Consider the following 24,139-nt stretch of genomic DNA (forward strand, 5'->3'; position numbering starts at 1 on the left):
GACTGCGGGACCCTCCAGGCCTGCAGGAGCCCTCTCGACCTTAGAAGACAGCTGGCTGCTCAGGTGCACTCTTCTCCCACTTGAGTGGCCCAGGTGAGACACCTCTGCTTAGGAGCCCGTGGGTGCTCTTTTAAATGGCTCAGGCTCTCCCAGCTGATGTCCTCCCAGCTCGTGGCAAGGTAGACCTCTCCCTGCCTGGCGCTGCTTCCTCCTTGAGGCCCACCTGGGCTAAGACTGGAGGCGCAGAGGGAGCGGACAGTGAAGCAGAGGCAGCTGTGTTTCTGGAGCTTGGGGCGGAGACAAGAGAGGGTGCAGGTGCTCCTAAGACTTGGCAGCCACCCTGGGGTCAGACTACAGAGGGGGCTCCATCCGTGTTTGGACTCTTTCAAGATACCACACCATACCTTTAATTTATTAGCTTTCCATAAAAGCACATAACATACATAATCTACAGTATACAAAGTATAATTTACAAAAATATAAAATCTGGGTTACTTTTTAGTATTCCCACACATAACTGTCTGTGTTATTTCAAGCTGCATGTCTAAGCAACTGCCATTTAGTAACCAGCAGGATCACTTCAGTGGGAAATGGTGTCAATTCCCACCTTTATGTTGTAAAATAAAATATATATTAGGAAAAGGAAACCAACATTGGTAGTATGTGCATACTGTACATATGAAAGCTTACGCAGTGGAAGGTGAAACAGAATACAGGTGTAGACCATTATTTAGGCTAGTTTTTCTGCATCAGAATGGAGCCGGTGAGCAGAGGCTCTCACTGCGGAAGGGAGCGACACCCCAGGATTTGCATAGTCGTCTTCTCAGGTGAGGAGCTGAGGCTCACAAAACCACCCCGTGGCAGATCCAGGATTTCTGGCCTTTGGAGCAGTGGGTTCAGGCCAGGGGCCACCTTCAGGCCAAGGGTTAATGCCCAGATTCCTTCAGGTGGACTCGGACTGGTGCTTGGGGCCCCGTCACCGGGAACGAAAACACCCCAAAAGGGTTCACTGTAGACAGAACCTTCCAGCGCCCAGCAGGTGGCCTCAAAGCCCCTGTCCTGCGTGTGCAGCCGCTCCCCTCATCAAGTCCTCTCTGCAGAAGGTTCCAAGAACGGTGGTCCACCAGGTGTGGGCTGGCACGAAGGTGTCTGTCCTTCAAGCCTGGAGCAGCTGGTCTTACCGGCAGGCACAGGTCTCCACGGACATGTTGGGGTACACCTTCAGAACCACGTTCCGGTTCTCATCCAGGAAAAGGACCCCGAGGGAGTTCATCTTGTCGGGAACGCAGCAGGGCTCTGGGATGCCTGGGACGATGCCCACAGCTCTCACGATGCTCTGGATGGTGGCATGGTTGGACGGGCGGACGACCTGCAAGGCAGGGACGGGCACGCTTACTCCCCGCGCCGCACCCACCGCTTCCCCGCAGCTGCAGGGCAGTGGCTGAGGCCACTAAAAGGCGGCAACCCAGAAGACAAGGTGAACCCCCAGGGCTGGATGTGCATTCCCCGTGAATGCGGCCTCAGCTGGAGCCCCTGGGCTCTCGGCTGCTGGAGCCTCCACGCATGGCACCGGCCACTTGGGGGCACTCGTGTGTCACACATCCCCATCCCCGGCCCTGGCAGGAGCTGTCCAGAGGGCGAAGGCAGCTGGGCTGCCCAGGAGGTATAGCGGTCTAAGAAGTAGAGGCATGAGGCCAGGGTGATTGTTTCTTGCTACCAAAAAGGAAGGCTTGGGTGTGTGTTGGTAGGAGGTGGGGCGGTTGAGCAGGGGGAGAAAATGGACATTGGGAGTGTCAGGTGCTGCTTCACTGTGTCACCCCATTTTGCCATCTGATCAACCTTGTGGGATGCATATTACCTTAACTTTACTGGGGAAGAACCCGGGGCTGGAAATGACGCAGTGATTTGACCCTCGGTTTAAAAGTGTCTGGGATGTGACCCTCTCGCTGATGCCACCCTGGCTCCCTCTCCCAATGCTGGTGGCCTCTCTTATCCAGAACAGTCTTCAGTCTCAGCAGCCCAAACAGAGAATGCCTCTCCTCAGGCTTTGCAACAAGGTGGTTCACTTTGGCCCACCGCTGGCCAAAGAGAGATTTTATAGAGAGTGCAGCTGGTGAGAAAGGCCTTTGGCTGGGGAGGTGGGAGGATAGCAGGGCAGGATCCCTGGATTTGTGGGGTGCAGGCAGGAAGCAGGCACGAGCCAGGCTGATCAGGTAGCACCACGGCCTGACATCTGCCCCAGGCCGAAGCTTGGCTCTCTGCAGGGCACCCCTTCCCTCCGCTCTCCGGAGGAACCACTCAACTCTCAAAGAGGGGAACGCCTCCCCACATCTGGGCCTGGGGTTTCCTAGCTGGCTCATTTATTTATGTTCAGAATGGATTTGTGCACAGACTTCCTCTTGTGGAGGGGGAGGCATGACCTGGAACGCAGCAGAGCAAATGAGCAGGGGGAGGGAAAGTACATGCAGCCCGCCGGCATCAGCTGGTAGGCAGCCCCCTGTAGCACCAGCTGTGGGGAGATGGGTGGACAGAGCTCTCACCAGCCCACAGGAAGGTGAGATTCTGCCAGCACCAAAGGATCCAGCGGTGGTGACTTGTCAGGCATGGTGAGAGATACTTGCTCTGTGGGAACCTGCCATGGGCTGTAAGGAGTAAGCCCACCCTGGGGGTCCATCAGAGCTAGCGCTGTGCTGGTCACCGGTGCCAAAACTATGAGGTCCAGGCTAGGAAGAGAGCCTTGGTGAGGTGGGGGCCCTGTTGACAGGGGCAATGCCTTCTCAATATCTGTGGATGACTGCTATGTGGGAGTTTACACCGAAGGAGGATTCTTACCGCTTTCCAAAAGAATGTTTGGATGTTAAAACTCAAGTTCAGCAAGTCAACATTTTGAAAGCCCTCTGTGGGTCAAACCAACCCCATCTATGGTCTAGAGACCCCTGCTGGTGGGAAATGGAAATATTCTTACCCCTATTTAACGGATGAGAAAATAGAAGCTCAAGGGGGTGGAGGGCCTCACCAAGAGGGGTAGAGTCAGAGTCGGAAGGGACAAGGGACCCAGGCACCAGGGACTTGCCGGAGAGAGCCGGCAGCGCGGCCCCAGTGCACCCACCTTGGGCATCGGAAACTCGCAGGCCCCGGCGCAGTAATAGGCATCGAAGGATTTGGGCGAGATGATCCACTCGTTCCAGCCAATGTCTGCGAAGTCCACCTTCAGGTACCTGCGGGCGCAGATCCGCGGCTCGTCCCATTGCTTCCTGCGCGCTTTCTGCATGGTCTTCTCGTCGAAGTTGAGCACCTGCGAGGCGGCGGCCAGCAGGTCTGGGCCCTTTCTCCGGCGGTCCCGGCGCCCCGGCCGCGGCTTCAGCGCCCGGAACGGCCCGGGCCAGAGCTCGTGCTGGTGGGGGGGCCGGGCGTGCGGGGTGTGTGCCGGCCGCTCGTCCAGCCCAGGCAGCTCGTTGTCCTGCAGAGGCCCAGTGGCGTGGGCGGCGCGGCGCACGCGGGGGTCCGCCGAGCTGTTGGGCGCAGCGCTGGGCTGGGGGTCGCCGGCTGGGAAGGGGTCGTACCTCTGCAGAGTCACGGCCACGCTGTTGGGCTCTGAGATGGCCAGGTCGTCGGCGTAGACAAGGATGTAGGGTGCCTGGCGCAGGGGCGTCCCCGGCTCCTCCTCCCCTGAGTCCAGCTGGGCGGAGAGCAGCAGCTCACCATCCTGGCGGGCCGCCTTGACGGCGGCCGAGATGTCCCTGGCTTGCCAAAGGCCCCGCGGGGCGGGTACAAGGGCCAGGGCCCCCCGGAGCAGCCCCTGGGTGGCAGTGTTCTGTGAGAGGCTGCGGAGGAGCAGGTGCTGGCGTGGGAGCGGGCCTGGGGGCAGCAGGCGGCAGGGTGCGCTCTTGGGCCTCTGGCACAGCAGCTCGCGGGCCCGGGGCCAGCGTGGCGGCTCTGAGTAGAAGTGGAAGGTGGCTGCGAGGATCATCTCTGAATCCTGCATGGAGGTCAAGTTGAAGAAGTACACAGCCTTCTGGTCGACCACTTCTGCCAAGAAAGGACACACCACACGTCCGTTAGGTTCTCTCCTGGAGAGGTCCTGGGGTCTCCTGCCAAGGGGCTGGGGTGGACACGGATGGCCCGTTTACCATCGACCCTGTCTTGAAGGCATGGCCCTCGCGTCCCTGATCTCCTGTAATCCCCACACAAAACTGATGAGAGTGCCATGGGCTGTCTTCAAGGAACAGAGGGGCACAGAGGTCCGTGGGGTGCAAAAGAGCAGCCAGCACTGGCCCCTAAAGCTCCCGTTTCCTCCACCTTCACGCCACTGCCTCTCATGAACAAATGCCACTGTGGCCAAACACGCTGGCCCCTTCCCTGACATACGGTGGGATAAGGGGTCCAGGAGGGCTTGCGTCAAGTCCGGCTGCTGGCCTGCCACCTTCCTGTGTTTGCCTAAACCCTATCATTTTCATGCCCATGCAATTAGTCATTTTTCCAAACGAGGCGAAGTAAGTGGAGATGCTCAGGCCTCTGCTGTGTTCTGGGTGTCTTCCAGGGGAAGGAGGGGTGAAGACAGCTGCCCTTGGGGCATCTGGAATGCCTTCTGCTCACCGGATTTTGAGACTGTTTTACAAAGACCGAGCATTCTCTGGCTTGCATGAGGCCACTTGACAAAGCCTCCGAAGGCCAGGATGGCAGCAGGACGGCACCTCTCGGCCATCGCACCTGCAGCTTGGAGTGCTCCAGCCCCGCTTCCCAGTCCCTCCTGCTCACCTGGTTCTACCAGGTGTATCCCGGGGACTCAGGGCACCCTTGTCTGTCATTACAGAAACCTGGCCAGGCCCTTGGAAGCTTGCATTCTCTGAAATAGCCAAGCTGACTACAGACTTGGAGGAGAGGGAGGGGAGCTTTCCAGAACCCACCTGGGGGTGCAGGAGATCAGAACAGGAGTGCTGGGCTCAGCCTGCTTCCTCCACTGCTTTTTCACCTCCCCGGAAGTTAGCATACAACGGAGCCTCCCATCAGCTGGATAAAGGTGCAGAGCGGGGGTTCTTAACTTTTTTTGTTCCATGGACCCCTTTGAAAACCGTGGACCCCTTACTAAGCCCACACTATACTGTGTATTATTTAATAAATAAATCACACCCACATGAACACGTCCCCACAAGAATAATGTTGTTTAGAATTTCAATTCAAGCTCACGGACCCTGCCATAGAGGAACAGAGCTGCCAGCCCTGGAGTGTGTGTGTGACACCCGGCTCCCTAAAGGGCATGGGTTGGGGTCACAGCCTTGATGACACCTGTACCCACAGGATCAGATATCTTTTTAAACCAAAATAGTCAGCTTAAGGTTTTTTGTTTCTACTGGGAAGGAGTCCTAATCCCCTGGGGAATTTTCAGGTCCTCTTAAGGGACTAGATGGACAAAGGAAGGACGGGGAAGGCACATCTATTGTGGGTCTGACACGTGGTGGCCGGCACTGGTGGTTCCTTTGAGGCCTCTGTGGGTCAGAAGCAGCGCGGGCCTTGATGTGCATTCAGACTTGGCCTCCTCCAACCCACGGCCTGGCATGGCACACTCCTCCAGGCCAGCCTTTCCCAAACACGGCACCCCAAGGCCCTTCCCCCGGGGACGCTGACTTGGATGGATGGGGCTGTGGGGTCCTTACTTTGACCAGCCTCCTGGGGGACTCCAAGAGGCAGGGAACTCTGAGAAGCCCTGGCAGGTGGGAGCACACATACATGGCCAGGACTGTGAGCTCATGGCATCGGGGGCTGGCCTGCAGGGGCAGTGAAGGCTCACCAGCCTGGTGGCACCCCACTTCTACCTCCAGCTGGCCCATGCCTTGGGACTCTGGCTCCCGGGCCACCGCGGGTCTCACCGTGAGAGCCTGGTTCTCCCCACTGGCCTGAGAGTGGAAACAGAACCTCAGGCTCGTTTGACTGTTTTGAGATTGAATCAAGAGCCTATAATGCGCTGGCATGAAGGCAGTGCTCCAGAGCTTGAGCCCTTGCCACTTTATTCTAGAGGGCCAGGGCTGGCAGGCCCAGCTCCTGCGTATCAGGCGCTTCCACTCAATGAATGCACAAGCTGCACCCAGTACACAAGGCCTTTCAACCAGGCAAGCCTCCCCTCTGAAACTGCTCTATCAGATTCTGTGCTGGAGAACACGACAGGCTCCAGGACGGACACTGCTGCCCCTTTCCAAAGAGCCAGCCCGTCACACCGGGGATTCAAGAAGCCTCTCTTCAAACCCACAGGCCTCTGGGAGGAGCAAGACATCCCCCAGGTGGGGGACAGAGAGGGCTCCCTGGAGGAGAGCCCTGCAGTCCTCCTTCCAGAGAGGAGACGAAGGACAAGAGAGGACACAGAGAAGACCACTGTGACCACAAGTGTGGGGACCACAGCTTTGGCTGGGGTGGACGTGGAAGGTGCTAGAAGTCCTGCCACATCTGGGGCTGCAGATGAGAGCAGACAGACTATGCAGGGCTCTTTGGAGGGCATCGGCAGTTGAGAACTCAAGTGGCCATGACCGTGAACTTGCCACATCAGGGCGCTGACCTGTGGGGCGGCTGTTTCTGCACAGGGTGTGGGGAGTGGGCAGTAAATGCTGGCTGACCAGGGCTCCTGGATTGAGCAGGGCAAGAGGCAGCCCCATCCTCACTCAAGGCCCCCCAGGCACTGGCCGCTGCTCCTGTGACCTGCGCCCAGGCGCTCCTGGGCTCCAGGCTGTGGCTGAGGGGAGGCACCTTTCTGGGGTCTCCCTGCCTCCTGGGAACTGTGCTGGAGGTTGTCTGTCCTTCCTTTCCTGCCTCCCCCTTCTGTTCATTCCCCCACCGTGCTCCTTCCCATCCTCCCTCCCTTTGGTCCCTCCTCTTTGCTCCGCTCCTTCCCTCTTGCTCCCTCCCTTTCTTTCTTCTCTCCTCCCCCACCTCCCAACACTCACCTGTGACACTCCCACTCTGAGCCAAGCACTGAGGATGCAAGTGGCCTGGAGGAGCTCAGTCTGGGGGCCCAGGGCCCAGCAGAGCCTTACAGAGCAGTCCCTCAGTGCGGGCCCCTGCCAAGAGCCCGCCAAGCCCTGTCCGAGGCCCTCCCTGATCTGTCCTGCCTGCCTCTCCACCTTCCCCTGCTACCCCTCACCCTCATCTCTCAGCCTTAGCTGCACGGGCCTTCTCTTCCTCCTTCCAGCAGGCACGTTCAGGCTGTGCCTTAGCTGCTGCTCCCCCTCCAGGGGTCACCCCCCCTCTCTGGGGTCACTCCCTCCTCCTTGGGGCTCACCCCCTCTTCCCCTGGGATCTCCTCCCCCCACCTCTGCCTGAGCTGCCTCCCCACTGCAGGGTGCTCCTGGTGCCCGTGGCTGGAGGGGCAGCCCCACCACTCTGTCCTCTGTGCCATTTGTCTTTGTTACAGCTGGATACTTGTTCGTTTACTGCGGGTGTTCCCCTGAGAACATAAACTCCAGGTGGGCTAGGGCTTTGCCAGGTTTGTTCACTACCATGTCCCGCGAGCCGAGCTTGAGGCCGGGCTGAGAGCTGGTGTTCAGGAATAACTGGGGACGGGTACAAATCCTGCCCAAGCAGCCCCTGCAATGCAGGTAGGCAGGGAAGGATGGGGGGCGAGGGGGAGTTTGCCAGGTCTGTTGACTTGATTAACAGAGGGGGGCTCCTGGCCTGCTGCTCAGTAAGTGCATCCTTAAAGAGGGCCAGACAGCCTCTTTCCTGGGAAAGTCACAGCTGATGACACAAATTCAACTGGAACCATGACAGTCGGATCTTTGCCCAATTACTCTCCCTGGAGCCTCAGTTTCCCTAGTTTTAAAACAGGATGATATTTTTTATCAGTGCCAACACTGTGCTGGTCCCAGCGCTGAGTACTCTGCACACCCGACTCCTAATTTTTGCAACGAGGGGAGCAGGGATGGGCCCTTCACTTGATGGATGAAGAGCTGGAGACTCAGAGCACATGCCACCTGCCCGAGGTCACACAGCAGGTAAGGGGCAGAGGCCGGATTCTCCCCCAGGTCTGTCTGACCCCAGGCCTATGCCTCCTGCCACTCTGCATGCTCTGGACAGAATTGTGATGTGCCCCACAGCACAGGTAAAGAGTGCGCCTGTCCGGCAATGTGTTTTGCAAACTCGAGTCATTACTTGAATTTTTTTTTAGTTGACTCTACAAGAAAGCAACGGCTGAACTTATTTGGACACGGTGCTCTCTCTAGAGATCTGGGGAACTCCCCAAACCCTGAGCAGGTGTGCCCTGCTGGACACTCAGCCTCCTCTTGAGGGTGGTGGGATGGGACGGGAAGGGAGGGACGTGGGAAGGGGCCTTCTAGCCCCAAAGTCCCTGCAGGCCACTGGCAGCCAACCCCCAGGTGAAGGGCCACCCTTGGAGAGCTCTGTCCCCATACAAACAGAATCCAAGCCACCAGAGTTGGCCTCTTCAACCACTGCCCTTGAAACAGCCCCCAGTGTCTGCTATGGGTGAACCGAGGGTGGGACACAGGGCTGACGATGGAGGCACCAGCGGAAGCTGGAGGAAGGGTGCTGCGAGCCAGGCTGACGAGAAGAGGGGCCGTTAGGACGGACTGACTGCCCATTCCCATGCAGGCTCCAGCACCAGGCTCTGGGGTGAAGGCCTGCTGGCATTGCTTCTGAGCGCTGGGGCCTTGAGCACGTCATGGGAGTGCCCCGTCCCTCAGTTTCCCCACCTGTAAGCTGGGTAGAGTACTTGCATGCACCTCCCAAAGCGCCATCAGCATTGAGTGTGAGCATCTCTGCAGAGCCCACGGGATCTAGGAGCTGCTGTGACGCTCTGGGCAGGGCACCAGCAGGCGCTGCCCATTCCCGGGGCCCCTTTACTGGAGGCAACCCCACCAACGCCACCCCTCTAATCCTCCAGCCAGAAACTGAGCTCTCGCGGGGGCACGTCCCTCTCCCTCTGCCCCGCCCCCACCCGCACCTACCCAAGCCCCAGTCTCAGCCGGTGCTGCACCCCGTTTCTACACAGCCATCCTGCACGCCTCATCCTGTCCTCTTGCCCTCCCCAGGCCCTCCTCTCAGCTACAGCAGCTCTATGAGCCCTCTGACCTTGAGAGAAAGGGTACCGGCGCCTTCAATTACAAAAGAGGCTGATGTCGCGGCTCTACAAAGCACCTCTGCAGATCAGTAAGAGAAAGGCAAGAACCATAGGAAAAAATGCAGACGGCCACCATGCATGAAGTAAGGCTCGGGAGAGGCAGTAACGAAAAACTGTCATTTCTAAAAAAAAAAAAAGGAAATAAGTTTTACCTGCACGTTGAAAATTAGATTCCATTTGGTAAAAATAATGGAGATGAGGTATATAATATAGATGTAAGGATAGCTATAGATAAATACAAAGATAGATACAGCTATATTGGTATAAATACAGGTATATGGCTATATAACATATATCCAATGCAACTATGTATCAGTCCAAAATGAAAAGACTGGAAGGATTCCACTGAAATATTAGTTGTGGTTATGTCTCGGTATGCAGTTAGGGATGACGTTTTCTTTGCTGTGATTTTCTATGATTTCCAGATTTCCCCCCAACAAGCAAGCATTTCTTTAATAATCTCAATCTCAATCTCTCTCTCATACACACATGCCTGCAAACTGCTTCCTGTTGCACCGCCTACAAACTTCCTAGCACACGCTCAAGGCTCTGTGTGACCTGACTGGGGCCAGCTTGCCCAGCTTCATCTCCTACCCTTCTCTCCTGACATTTTTTTCCTGTCTCATCCAAACCCCTTGCAGCTCCCGGCACACAGCAGGCTGCTTTACTCCTAGACCCAGCTAAGCTCCACTTGTCCATCCGAGGCAGCCCCTGCTGGGTGGGTGCTGTCCCTGGGCTCCCGCAGAACTCCCCCCAACCTTAATGGCTCACTGCAACCCCTGGCGTGCTGCTCCACCCCCATACGTTACTTCGCGCTTCCCCACCCGTCCGTGAGCCCTGCTGGGCAATGCCAACCCCATAGCCCACAGTCCCTGCAACCCACAAGGTGCTCAGGAAATACTCGATGGGCTGAAATGAACTTGGCTTTTGGCATTTTTGACAGGTGGGCATGTAGTTGTACCCTCTTTTTAGAGATGAAGAAAATGAAGCTCACTGAGGTTACGAAACGTTTGCGTAACACAGTGGTTGGGGGCAAAGCTTGGATTTGCACACAGGTCATTCTTGGGGGGTGGTAAAGGGCGAAGGCCTGATCTTAAAACCTTAGGATCAGACTCAAAATCATACTCTGGCCATGCATATTAAATAAGGAACAAAATGCACTTCCAGGGCAATGGAGGGGAAGGGTAGCTGGTATAATAATATTAATAGCTAACCAGTTATCAACACCCCTATGTGCCAGGCAGTGTTTTAAGCGCTTGGCACATCTCAGGTTATTCAAATGACCCTCTAAAGTAGGAGCACCACTCACTCCATAGCGGAAGTGAGAGAAGGGAGTCAAGGTCAAGTTTAAGCCCTTGTCTACCCTCCACAGCAGGCGGCAGGACCGGGGGGGGGGGGTACCCAGGCAAGCAGCGTCTCAGCCTGCATCAGGAACAGAGCCCTGCTCCGTGACTGTGCCAAGGGCTGCAGGGAGGGATGCATTTGTTGTTTAGGAAGAGAATCCCACCGAGGAGCAGGCTGGAGTGTACATTCCAGAGCCAAAGCTGAACCTCCCACATTCCCAGCCTCATCCATAAATTGTGGGCCTGGCGGGGGAGGCGGCGCTATCCCTGTCCAGGTGTGTGCATCCTGGAGGAGCCAAGAAGGCCCTCAGGCCACTGGGCCCAGAGCCCGCACACCTGGGGGCTGGCCAGGGGCTGGGGAGGAAATAACTTAAGGGAGACCTCAGGGTGCCTGGGCTCCTACCGGATGCCAGGCACAAAGCCCGCCTTATCCCACTGAATCCTCATGACCCCACTGTCCCGACAAAGAAACTGAAGCTCAGAGAGGCAATGCGGCTTGGTGATGGTGCACAGCCAGGAACTGGTGGAGCTGGGATTCACACCCGTGTCTGCCCAGCAGTTCCAAAGAAGAGTGAGCGGTCAGGCAGCCCCATGCTGTATGGAAATGTCTCATCTCTCAGCATTGTCTGTTCCACCCTCCCCTAACAGATCCCGGGCTTGCTTTAACTGGAGGTTGCCACATGGGGTGGGGGTGGGCAGTGGAGACAGGGCCAGCCTGACAGCTGGGAGGTGCCAGCTGCCACCGTGAACAGGCTGACTCCACCCCCGGCCCCACTGGGCCTCGGTTTCCTGGTCTGTAAAGTGGGCAGGCTGGATTTGAAGTCTTGTGCCCAGGTCCTTTTGGGGTTCCACGTGCTGTGATGCACCCGGCTTTGTGAGACAGAAAGGCAGAGGTGTGCACCTCCGGCCCCAAGCTGCAGCAAGTGGGCGGGCTCCAGGACCGGGTGCACCCCTTGCCAAGGCAGAGAGCTGGCCGGCCCCGGAGCATGCAGCGAACAGACCACGCTCCTTCTGAAGCCAGGTCGAGTTCAGAGCCCCATGAACGCAGGGTGCTCAGCGCAGAGCTTTGTGCTCCCAGGACGAGAGTCCGCCTCGAGGCTGGCGCTGGGCCTGGGGCTGACTCGACAGGTTCCTCTCCTCCTCCCTGCACCCCTGCCCATTTTAGAGAGGAGGGCACTCACGTCTGTTGAGGCTAGGGTCCGACCCAGGACACACGTTCCTTCCAGATGGTTCTCAGGCAGCTGAATTTAATGATGATGCCCCAGAATGGGGCCTCAAGGCCTGAGGGTAGCAGGGAGGGTGGACGGAGACCCCTGAGTCTGGGTCCCTGGGGCCAAGGGCAGGAGGGGCCTGCTGAGTGGGCGACGGTGCTCCTGGGTAGCCGCTCAGCGAGGCCAAGCTTGCCACATCTGGCTCTGAGGCCCTGGAAGTTACCCGAGTCCCGTGGCCAGTGAGCAGCAGGTGACAGTGGACCCCAGGCTGTCTGGCTCCAGAGTTGGGCTTGCTCCTCTCTGCCCAGGAGGGGACCCGCAGACGCAGGGTCTTTCTTCTGAGAACCCTGTTCCTCCCTGTCAGGGGCTGCAGGTGCCCCCCACCCACCTGATCCTGAAGTGAGCCATCACCATGGCAACCAGGGTCTTCCCCTCTCCCCCTGGGTGGCTTGGCACCTCCCCTCTGTCGGCCCGGCCCCAGGAAGTAAGGCTGCAGGGGAGCAGGGAGAGGGCAGGGCCTGGTCCACCCAAGGCGCAGGGAAAGGGGAGAAGGGCTGCCAGTGCCAGGTGAGGGAAGGGCAGGGAGGGGTGCTTCTGGGCCCCCGTGCAACACCTTGGGCTGCTGCCCTCACACCACCCGGCAGACCTCAGCCCGCTGGCACACACCCGAGGCTCTGCCTCCCCGACGCGGGAACCTGAGCTGCTCGTCCCAGATGGAGGGGGGCCGGGTCCAGGCTCCGTACTCCTTTATGGGCGGCTTCCACCCAGCCCACCAGACTGAGCTCTCCTCCTCAAGAGCTACCAGCAGACCCCTGATGCTAGTCTTATACCGTCCCCAAGCCATTTCCTTCCTGCGCTTAGAGCTCTGTGTCTGGAGTGATCTGGGTCCAGCAAGTGTGACGCCCTCTATGGCTTGGGAGCACCCCGCAGGCAGGAACTCTCCTGGGGCCTCTTTGCGTCCCCACGGAGGCTCAGTGAATAATTAACGAAAGAATGAATGAACGTGTCACTGAATCAAAGGAAGAGGGAAAGCGGGATTTGGGGGGCGGGAAGGGGGAGGCCAATGATGAAAGAGCCAAATGCGGACAAGGGGGTCCCCCGGGGCACCCTCTACTTACCCAGCCGGGCCCGGAAGCTGCGCACCGTGTTGCCCGCACCCGGCCGGGCGCCCCTCCGGCTGTACTTCTCATACAGCCGGAGCATGTGGACAGCGACCATGTCCCGGGCACCCGAGCCCAGCGCGGCGGCCGCGTCCCCGGGGGCCCGCTGCGCGTCCTGGTGTCCCGCCCGGCCGTCGGCGGCCGCGGGGCTGCCTCCCGCATCCCTGAGCAGCAGCAGCAGCAGCGGCAGCAGCGGCAGCAGCTGGGGCCCCGGGCCCGGTCCGGTCCGAGCGGGGCCACAGGCCATGGCGGGTCGCTGGCGAGGGGCCGGAGCTCGCCGGAGGAAGGCGCGCGGTCCGGGCGCGGGGCAGGGCGCGCGGGGAGCCGGGCGTGCGATCGGGGCGCGGGGCAGGGCGAGCCGGGGGGCCGGCGTGCTGTCGGGGCGGGAGGCTGGTCACGCCGGGGAGACGGACGTGCGGTCGGGGCGCGCCTCCCGAGCCCGCGCCGGGTCCGGGCCGTCCGGAGCGTGCGGAGCCCAGCAGAGCCCGACCCGGCGCGCTGCCTCCGCCGACGAGCGCCGCGGAACCTGGCGGCCCGGGCGAGCCGGGCTGGAGACTTCGGGGGCGGGTCGGGGCGGGGCGGGGCGGCGCCCTCGGGGAGTCCTCGGCGCGCCCGCCCCGCTCGGGGCCGCCACCACCAGACCGGCGGGGCTGGCTGCCGCGTGCGTGCGCCCGGGCCGGCGGCGTGCGCGCGCCGAGGTGTGCGCCCGGGGGTGCGCCCGAGCGTGGGGGGCGTGGGCCTGGGCTCGCACGCTGCCCGCGCGGCTGCCGAGAGGCCCTTCGCCAGGGCTGCGCGGCCCTGGAGGGGGTGCCCAACTGCGGGTGGCCCCAGCAATGGCATGGAGGGCTGTGTGGTGGCAACAGGACAGCTCCCCCGCGAGGAGCCGAGAGGGGGTGCGTGCGCGACCAGTGGCCTCAGAGCCCAGGCGTCCAAAATGCAAGCGTGCTGGGAAGGCGAGCCCCCCCTGGGCAGGCTCTGGAAAGAAAAACACACATCCCAGGGCCCAGCGGACCCCAGGCAGCTGAAACAAGGTCCTGTTTAAACGCCAGCATTAACTAATTAACAGACCCTTTATTTGGTGACAATGATCGCAGTTGTTGAAGAAACACATCAAAGGTCCTTATTAATCTTTGGACGTGAAGCCATCAGTATCGCATGAAAAGGGTCATGCTTTCAAGTTGCTTTTAGACGTTTTCAAAGCATCAGAGTGGGAGCAAAGAAAGCAATGACTTTCCCAGGAAAGGTTCCCACTCAAGTGAGAAGGTGCTGAAGCCCTGGCCCACCCCTTCTGCTCGGTCCTGGGGGCAGAAGGTCCTGACCTTCATCTTGCCTCTGGCAAGGGTTCTTGTCCATGGATAGAACCCGGGAGGTCCCTGAACTTGGATGTGGGAAAAATGACATCTTCATTTTCACTAGCCTTTGGCTGAAATCTAATATTTCCTAGTATTATAAATATTGGCACTAACCACGGTGGAATTAGCTGTACTTTGTCACCAATGGAAACCACAGGTCTTTTCGTATCACAACAGTTGTTGCAGATCTCTTAAAATACTTTTTCGTTCATCCTTGCTTTGCAATTATGGTAGTTAGGTCCACTGCTAGTTACGTAATGAGTTAATAAAGAGGGATATTTATTGCCATGTTGCAAGGTTGTTTTTAAAAATATTTTGGGATAACTATATTTTAACGTAATTAGCTTCTTTCATGTCCCTGCATATTTTATGGCAGGGTCGGCGGGCGGGGGGGGGGGGGGGGGAGAAGAAATGGGTGTTAATGGGTCCAGAGTTTTTGTTTGGGATGATGGAAAAGTTTTGGTAGTGGATGGTGGTGATGGTAGCACAACATTGCAAATGTAGTTAATGCCACTGAACTGTGTGCTTGTAAGTGGTGAAAAAGGGAAATTTTATATTGTATATATGTTACCACAATAATGAGAAGAAAAAAAACCCACCACCACAACAAGCAAACAAAATGCACTGTTTAGAAAAGGGTCCTCAGCCTTCATCAGAGTGTGCACGGGGTCCGAGGCACACTCAGAGTTTACCAACCCTACCAGAGGGAAAGGAAGGACTCCTCCAACCATGATCTTCCAGAGCAGAGTCCATGCTGCATTTCCGAGGACTGTTTGCAAACTTGTGAACACACTGCTCTCTTTACTTGGCAACTTTAGGGGACCTGAGCCAAAATAGTTACTTTTCTTGGAGGACTCACAATGCAATAATTGAAAATTGCTGGGGAAAGCTTCTGTTGGTGTGTAAAACGCAACCCATTGTAATTTTTCCCCCTTTTTCATCTTGCGGTGTCAATGTAGAGGCCATCTTGTTGAGAGCCTCGGAGCCTTAGGTCGGTTGTTTTTGGAAAACTAGAGGAGCATTTTGCTTATTTTGGAAAATGAGCTCACGTCGTGGCCAGCTTCCCGTTCATATACCCGCTGTTGGTTCCGCGAAGCAGTTTTCAGAGACTGCGGAGGGCGAGGTGATAAAGTCGCCGCCTTGGGCTTGGTTGGTCTCTCCCTATAAATGGTGCCCCCTTCCCCTCACCCCTCCCCCAGCCCCGCTTTCCCTCCCGCTCCATGTGCCCCTCACTTTCCCCCAGCCCCCCTCTCCTGCGCTCCCCCAGAATGCCTCTGACCTGTGCCAGTGGGGGGTAACCTCTGCTCATGGGTAGTTTTGTCTCTGCTGGGGCCCTACACAATCGAGGCCTGTGAAAAGAAGGGGGAGTCTGCAGGAGGCCGGACAAGCGGAGCTCTTTGGGATCGGTGGCCATTAAAGGCTTCTTGCGCCCCTTAACTCATTCCCGCTCCATTCAGGGCGGCGCTGAGGGTCGGGCTTTGGCAGGCACTAGACCCTGGAGGGTACAGCTTCTCTGACATTGTTGGGAAAAGAATGCAGGCATCAGCCGGGGATGGCTAATATTTCTTGCCTCGTTTTATTGCTGAACAGCAGGACTGTAAAGTCTTGAACGCCGGGGCACTGTGGAGCCCTTTCATGTAGCCGAGATGATGGGATAAAAATGTGTTGGGTGAAGCAATTCGGATTACCACCGGGTCACCTCCTTGCCGGCTCCCAGCACCGCCCGCCAATGGCATGGCTAAGGCCGACAAGGAGCAATTGCTGCGGGATTTCAGCTCATGCAGAACAGGGCTCCTAGGGTGGAAATGAGGCTGACTGTGGTGCTCGCCAGCTAGAATGTTTTGTTTTTAACAGCTCCAGCCTCAGCTCAGAGTAGGGCTTGAGATGGCACGGTGTGGAATGAAGCCCGCAGAGCTGTGATTTCAGACAGCTTCCTGCTAAAACGTTCCCGGTTCTGGGAATTCCGTTCACTGTCCTTGCCAGGTGCGCTGAGGGCTTGCACTTGCCGAGTGAGATGGGGAATGCTCCCTCCGGGGAGGTGAGAGGCTGTCTGGGCCCTCACTCTCCCAGGCCACTTTGCCACACACTTTGGGGTGGCAGGGTATCCTTAGGTCAGGTGCACTCTGGGGAGAGGAGGTTTGAGGCTCAGTAGTCACACAGTTCTGTGCCCAAGGACAGGAGGAAGCAGACTTGGGGCAGTTCTGAGAAACAAGCTCCTTTGATTTCTTCCAGAACCTCTCCCCAAATAAACACCAAATCCAACCTTCTGAAGCACTCATTGGACAATATCGTCCAGAAAATTTGTGGCAGAGCCAGGTTGTGGCTCTAACCAGCGCTGTCATCCTGGACCAGCCCCCTCACCTCTCTTGAACCCCAAGTCATCTCTGGTTTAACTGGGAAGGCTGACTCCCTGGGAGTGTTTCAGCTCTCACCCTGCATGTCTGGGTCTGTGGCCACGTGTAAATCCTTCCTTAGAAGTGAGTGGGCCCATCTAACTCTTTGGAGTCAGTCTGGACTAGGTTTGTGTCCCTGTTTTCACCACTACATGGCTGTGCAGTCTTAAACAAGTTACTTGACTTCTCTGAGCCTCAGTTTCAACTCTAAAATGGGGCCAGGAAGACCACTGAGTGGCAAAGTTTTAACCTAAGATGATACACATTGCCTTGACCCTCCTCAGTTCTGTTCTGATTTATCAGGTGAGGGTTCAGAAGAGGTTGCTGTCCATTTAAAGTGAGCTCTGAATCTGGGAGAGTGGGTGGGAGGGTCACACCTGGCTGTTGCTTGCTCTGCAGAGGAAGTGCATATCTTAGTGCACAGTGCCAAGAGCAGAAGAGAAGCGGAAGGAGGAAGTTGCTTTGGTTAAGGAGCCATGTATCTTACCATCCTGGGTCTCTGCCCAAAGAAGGTTAAGAGCACTTCATCGGGATTTGCAAAGCTCCTTCTTTGCCCCAAAGGAAGCAGATAGAGCAAGTCCCTGTTCCCAACTGGGTGAGAGCTTGAAAGAAGTGGCCGGAGAACTAGTGGGAATGGTAGAGACAAGAATCTCAGGGCCTCCCCAGGCTGCTGGGCTGGAGAGTAATAAATCCGTGTAATAACAAGCACAAAGGACTTTATAATCAATGGCAGATTTTATTTCTACTCAGGCAAAATCCATCCGCAGAGTTAACATTTTATAGGGAAATAACGACCCGCACTGTGACTTCTCAGCCCGCCTCCTCTTCCTGCAAGTTGGGAAAGCTCAGGGAATAAAAGCCTGCTCCTGCCAGAGCTGTGTGAGAGAGAGCGTGACTGCCCCGGGGCCGGAACCAGCACTCCCGTGCCTTCCGAGGGCGGTGGGAGTCCTTCATTTCTGTCCTGCTGAGACACCCGTGACCTGTGAATAAAGCGGGACTGCAGGACATTGTCTCGGCCGGGAATCTGAGCCGGCGCAGGTTCTGGTTTGATGAAATACGGTGCTCTCAGAGCGCACGGGGGAATTGGTCTTACTGCTCCTTCCGGCCAAACAGTGGGACTATTTAGAAGCCCCGCATGAATGTGGCCCTGTGGGGAGTGAGGTAGGAGGAGGGGCCGTGGTGCTGGGAGCTGGCTGGGGCCAGCCAGCGGCAGCTGCGGGAGTGCACTGTTTCCTTCCACCCCTGAAGAACCTTCCTTAAAATTTAGACGGTTGTCACGCAGCCTTCCAGCCTCGTCGTGGCACGTGAGCAGTTTGGGGCCCATCTGCCTCGGTCTTCTCTGGCCAGCCTCTCTTCTTGCCAGTCTTGAGCAGCCCACATTCAGGGCACAACCTCATCCCCCTGCTTCCAGGCCAGTGTAGTGAATCTGGGACGCTCTGCGCAGACCCCCAGTCCTGGATGCAGGCACCCATTCCCGCAGCTGCTGGGTCTGCTAGCAGGTAGCCCCTACTGACTTCAGCTGGCCAAAGTGGCTGCCTCTCCCCCAAAGCTGTCCCCCATTCCTGGGGACAGCGCCAGTCCATGATAGTCTGTGCAGGGCACAGAGGTCTGGCCCCCTTACCCCAGGGCAGGGCAGCTCTGAAGGGCTGTGCCAGCCCCGGGCTGCCCCTGGGCTTGGCAGCTTATTCCGTTCAACTTCTAGCTCTGGCCCATCCTGCTCCCTTACCTGCTTGCAGGTATGGTGCCTGCCATCTTGCACACAAAAGCTAAGATAATCGGTGCTGGGAGGGACTTGAGGAGGTCAGCTCCAAGATGGGATTTGGGGGCTGAGGACTCTGGCTGGTCTGAGTGGAGGATGGGTAGTTCTTGGCTTGTTGCTGGTAGTGAGCCAGAGAGACCCCTTCCTCTCTCCGATATTAGAGACCATTGTGAGGACAATGGAGTGGGTTGAGTTGGAGAAAAAAAGGCCAAGGGTGATGGATCATTCATTTAAGGTAAAGTGTGAAAACCAAAGGGACTGCACGGAAAGAAACCCTGGTCTCTTGGAGCTGGTACAGCCGATGATCAGGCCTAGGAAAGGATTTTGGTTGCAGGGTTCCAGAGATGGTTGTTCTCTCAGCCCTGGCTTGTCTGTTAGGCCAAAGTCAGGGCCTGTGTGGGAAGGAGGGGCTGAGACTTGCCATGGAGGGCCTGGGTGATGATGTGCTCAAGAACTTTCAACCCTGTATCCACTTGAACAGATGGGGTCTGGGGAAGTGCCACAGGGAAGCCATGTGACCCTCTTATGCCCACATCTCCCCTCCTGGATGCCAGATGGTAACTGGGGTCCTGTCACCACAAAGCCCAGCCAGGAGAGCGCGGGGCCCACCCAGGAAGGAGAGGGACAGCAATTGAAGTTCTTTAGTGCAAAGTCAACATGTACCAGCAGGAGAGAGAAGAATAGGATTAGGATGGGCTCCACAGGCAGGGGCATAAAGTTGGGTTAGGGAGTGCTTATCCGGGTTGCATGCTTACCCATGATGCCAGCTTCAACACTATGGCAAGGACCCCGGGAGTTGGATGCTTCTGGGTTGGCTCTTGGGGGCTTGGAAAAAGCAATGGCCTGCGCTAAGTGAAGGAGAAATGACAAATGATCAATGATGGAAGAATGGATTAGAGGCTCAGAGAGGTGGATATGCTTGCATGGGCATAGTTCAGACAACCAGAAAACTGCCAATCGATAAGTTCCATGGAAAGGTCTGGAGGATCCACCAACTACCCATGTGATAAGGAATTCACTGATGAGAGCGGCTTCACATCATGCAAAGTTCAGCTATGAGTTCCACCCTGAAAAACCTAAAAGGTGCAGATGCGTGCGGTGGTCCCTGTGATATCTCCATTGAATTCACCATTGTGGCCTCTTCAGAAACCAGAGGCTGGAGAATGGTGGTGGATGATTGCAGGTGCAACCAAGCTACTGGGAAAAGCCTTTGTCCATGCCTTTCAAGAAGACCTTAGAGGCAGGTTTCATTCACATGGTGCAGGCACCAGCATACATGTAGTCTTGCCCTCAGGCCATGTTAACCCTTCCATCTCTTTCTGTTATAGTTCGAATGGAACTGGACCATCTGGACATTCCACTGAGCATCCCATTGGTCCACTATGTTGATGACATCATGTTAATCAGATGAATCAGCAAGAAGCGGCAAGTGCTTTGGAGACCTTGGTAAGATGTACCCCAGAGGATGAGAATATATCTTGTCTCTCCAATCCCAACTTCCTCTGAGACGTCTGACTGAATCCACATTTAACCCTCTTTAGCAAAGGGTCACTCCATTAAACCCTCACATGGAGCCCTGTTCTTCAGCGGCTCGCTTCCCAGAAGCTCACAGAAGCCCCTCATGGAGCTGCTTTGGGCTTAGTCTCAGAGCACACTAACTTGTTTGGCTGAGAATTTTCAAAGTCCTCCATTTCTAGTTGCTTTGTACTTAAGAGTTTAATTATCAGCTATCCCTTTCCTCTGAAACTGTAAACTGCAAGGAGAAACAAGCTTCTTCTTCTCTCTTCTTGGAAATCTCCAGTCTATGTCAGAACATAATTTCACCAAGGTCTCTGCCACTTTATAACAAGGATCGCCTTTCTGCCAGTCTCCAGTAATGTCTTCATCATTTCCTTCTAAAGCTCTTTGGAGGTAACTATGACATCATATTTCTGCCGATCATCTCATCAAAGCATTGGAGGCTTTTTCTATCAAGTGCGCCACAAGTCTTCCAGCCTCTACACATTACCTAATTCCAAAGTTCCTTCTATATTTTTAAGTATTTGCAATAGCAGCACTCTACTTTCTGGTACCAAGAATAGTCTTGGTCTCCCATGCTACTACACAATGAGTTGGCATAAACAATGGTAATTTATTGGCTTGTGGTTTTGAGGCTAGGAGAAGTCCAAAATCAAGGTATCAGCAAGGTGATTCTTTCTCCCAGAAGACTTATGTTCTGATACTGGCTGCTGGTGATCCTTAGGTTCCTTGGCCTTCCTGTTATGTGTGATATCCTGTCCTTTCTCTTGCAGGTTCCGTTGACTTCCAACTTCTGTTCCTCCACATGGCTTTCTCTTCATAAACTTTTAGTAATAGAATTGAGACCCACCCTCATTCAGTTAGGCCACACCTTACCTAAATCTATATGTAAATATCTAAAGATCCTATTTACAATGGACTCACACCCACAAGACTGAGGTTAGGAGCTGAGCATGCCTTTTGTGGAGGCGTGATTCAATCTCCAACAAACCTCATGGAAGATTCAGGGACCTGCCACATCTGTGAGGCTATTAGATGACCAATGACCTGGGGACATGCCTGCAAAGTAGAGGACACGTTATTGCATCTTGTACTTTCCATCTCTAAGAAGCAACACAACTGCTAGTAGGCTTCTTTGGGCTCTGGAGACTACAAATTCTATACCTGAGAACGCTGTTGGGACCCAGAGGAGCATTAAAGGCTCTCTGAGTGGGGCCTAGAGCTAAAAAAGACTCTATAGCTTGTCCAGGAGGCAGAACAAGCAGCCCTGCTACTTGGACCATATGACCTGTCAGACCCTATGGTATTAGAAACATCTATGGAGGAAGAAGGCCTTGTGAAATTTATGGCAAGCCCCAAGAGAGGTAAGTTTTTGGAGCAAGGCTAACCATGTGCAGCAGAGAATTATATACCATTTCAAAAGTAGCTCTTGCCTTGCTCCTGGGCTCTGTTAGAGATGGCCCAGTCATGGAACATCAGGTGATCTTGCAATCAGAGCTGCCCATCACAATCTATGTTCTCTTAGATCTGGCTAATTATGTGTTTAGGTGGGTCCAGAAGTAGTTCATCAAAGATGGAAGTGGTACATCAGGGATTGGTCATGAACAGTGCCAGAATGTGCAACAAAGCTGCATGAAAGGTGGCTTAGATGTTTATGTCAATCACCAGTGTTGTACCTGTGGCTCTTTTTGTTCACATCTATGCCCACATTGGGGTCCCTTATGTTCAAATTACACATGAGCTTGGTTCATGGATGGGTAAGCCTGGTGTTTGGGTGCATACTGAAAATGAACTTCTGCAGTGCTGCAGCCTGTCTCAGGGATGTGCCTGGAAGACAACAAAAGGGTTAAATTCTCCTTATGGGCAAAGCTTGGGGTGGTTCACCTGTATTCCACTTTCTGTGGAAAGAAAATTTGGAAAGAAAAGTGATGTAGGGTGCGGTGGCTTGCTCGGTCGGTAGAGGTGGGGTCTGGCTGCGGACGAGGGGTCGGTCCAGCTCTGGACGAGGGGTCGGTCCCGCTTGGGACGAGGGTCGGTCCCACTTGGGACGAGGGGTCGGTCTGGCAGCAGACGAGGGATCGGTCTCACAAGGGGTTGCACGGTTCGGCTGACGGGGTCGCCCGGCGAAGCCAGCGATGAAGGGGTCGCCCGGAGAAGCCGGCAATGAAGGGGTCGCCCGGAGAAGCAGGTGACGAAGGGGTCGCCCGGAGAAGCAGGCGACGAACTGGGGACAAGGGAGGCCAGGCCCTTGTCGGGGGCTCTCAGGACTGGAGGGCGCACGGCAGAAGAACTACCGCGGAGACGAGGTAAAAAAGCAAGTCCACTTTATTGAGGGAGAGGCAACAGTTTTATAGGGGCTGGGGAAGGCTGATTGGTCGAAGCCATGCCCTGTTCTGATTGGTTGCCGGCGAAAGGTCAGTGGGCGGTACTGGATGGGGGAGGGGTGGTGGTTAGGGATTGGCTGTCGCTGTTGCTGGGGGAAGGGGCAGGGTTTAGGGATTGGTGGCTGCTGTTGCTGGGGTGGAGGGCAGACTTGAGTTTCCCGCCCACGCCTGGCTGTTGCTGCTGTTGGGGGAGGGGAAAAGGGCAGACTGGAATTCTCCGCCCTGCGCCTGCACAGGGAGAAGGAAGAAGAAGGGTGCCGCCCCACAGGCATCGTGTGGCGCCATCCGGGAGGAGGGGTGGCCGCGGAGGCATGGCTGCCGAGAAGGGGAGACCCGAGGGCACTCTGCGCCCATGCCAAGCTTCCTTCAGTGGTGGCAGTGGGCCCGACCAACCACCCTATTATGGGGGCAGCAGAATTAGGCCTACCGCGGCTGCTCCCCTCGCCAGGCCAGCAAACCACACTTCAGCCCGAGGGGTGACCGCAGTAGGGTAAGAATACAAACGGATCCTTGAGCCGTGGAAGATGGTGTGTTTGTTTAGGTGAGGGCTAGAAGCAAAATGACTGAAATATATGAGGATAAAGAGGCCTGGGGGAGAGCCATGTGGAAGAATGCAGAGGAGTAAGCAGGAAGTGGTAATACCTTTGTATTTCACATCAACGTCCACCAGAGAGCATCCTCCTTGGAAGAGGCACTAAACAGCTAAGTAGGGAGAATGTCCCAGTCATTTGGCTTCAGCCATCCTATGTTTGGCATGTTGGGTGCATGAATTGGAGCTAAGCATGGGCACAACAGCATGAGCTCCCATGAATCAAGGCTGATCTTCTCCTGCCACATCTCAATGTCCAGCCAGCTGCAAGGGAGACCAACCCTGAGTCCCTGATATAGGGGCAGTGATTCTTCTTGACTGGAAACTCTACATATTCTGAGTATGGTTTCCACTTCTTGCCTTCTAGAGCCTCAGCTGCCACCATCAGACTCCCAGTGTGCTTGGTACACTGACACAGGATCCTATATAACATAGCATCAGACCGAGGAACTTATTTTACATCAAAGGAGGAATAGCAGTGGACCTGCCACTGGTTCCACACACATCATTCCACCCATAAGCTGCCAGCTGATAGACCATTGGAAAGTGCAGCAGAAGCACCACCTTGGAGATGATCCTCCAGAAGACAGTGTATCCTCTAAATCAATGATGACCAATATATGATGTTGTGTCCATAGTTACTAGAATACATGGTCCTGGAACCAAGGCACAACTCACCAGCACTCTGAGTGGTCCCTTAGGGGACTCTCTGCTCCTTGAACCTGTAATTCTAGCCACAGTGGGTCTTAAGGTGCTGGTGGCCAGAGGAGGAATGCTTCCACCATGGGGCATAGTAGGATCCCATTATAATGTAAGCTGGGTGCTACCCAGTTGCTCCCAGCAAATAAGGAAAGGAGTCGCCACCCTGTATGGGTAATTGAACCTTATCTTCAGGAGGAGGTAGCACTGCTGTCACATACTGAGGTGGGGAGGATATAGATCGCACCCGGGTAAGCCACTGGGGCATATTGTGGTACCTCCCTCCTCAATCCTGATGGCAAATAGACCAAAACAAGAGCTGCAGCTTGAGTAGGGCAAGATGACCCCCTGGGATGAGAGTCTGGATTACCCCCACGTCTTAGTCTGCCGCAGGTCTACCAATGCAAAGTACCAGAAGTGGGCTGGCTTTTATCATGGGCAATTTATTAGGGCAAGAGCTTCCATTTCTGAGGCCAGGAAATGTCCACATCAAGGCACCATCAGAGCTGCTTTCTCACCAAGGCCGGCTAGTGGTGAGCCAGTGTCCTGCCATGTGGCCAGGCATATGGTGTGTCTGCCGGTCTCTCCTGGAACTCAGCTGTGGCCT

The 24,139-nt window shown here is 55.9% G+C and overlaps 1 protein-coding gene across 1 annotated transcript; it reads right to left on the reverse strand.

Annotated features, from left to right (window-relative positions):
- Positions 1–391: 391 nt before the first annotated feature.
- GDF10 (growth differentiation factor 10) lies at positions 392–13,335 on the reverse strand. The gene is made up of 3 exons (XM_058299115.2): positions 12,797–13,335; positions 3,110–4,029; positions 392–1,369 (listed from the first exon to the last, which is right to left on the reverse strand). Exons 1-3 carry the CDS (start codon positions 13,083–13,085, stop codon positions 1,178–1,180), a joined length of 1,401 nt encoding a protein of 466 aa, XP_058155098.1. The 5' UTR covers positions 13,086–13,335; the 3' UTR covers positions 392–1,177.
- Positions 13,336–24,139: the final 10,804 nt, after the last annotated feature.

This window comes from Dasypus novemcinctus, chromosome 6, assembly GCF_030445035.2.
Source record: "Dasypus novemcinctus isolate mDasNov1 chromosome 6, mDasNov1.1.hap2, whole genome shotgun sequence".
Taxonomy (NCBI): domain Eukaryota; kingdom Metazoa; phylum Chordata; class Mammalia; order Cingulata; family Dasypodidae; genus Dasypus; species Dasypus novemcinctus.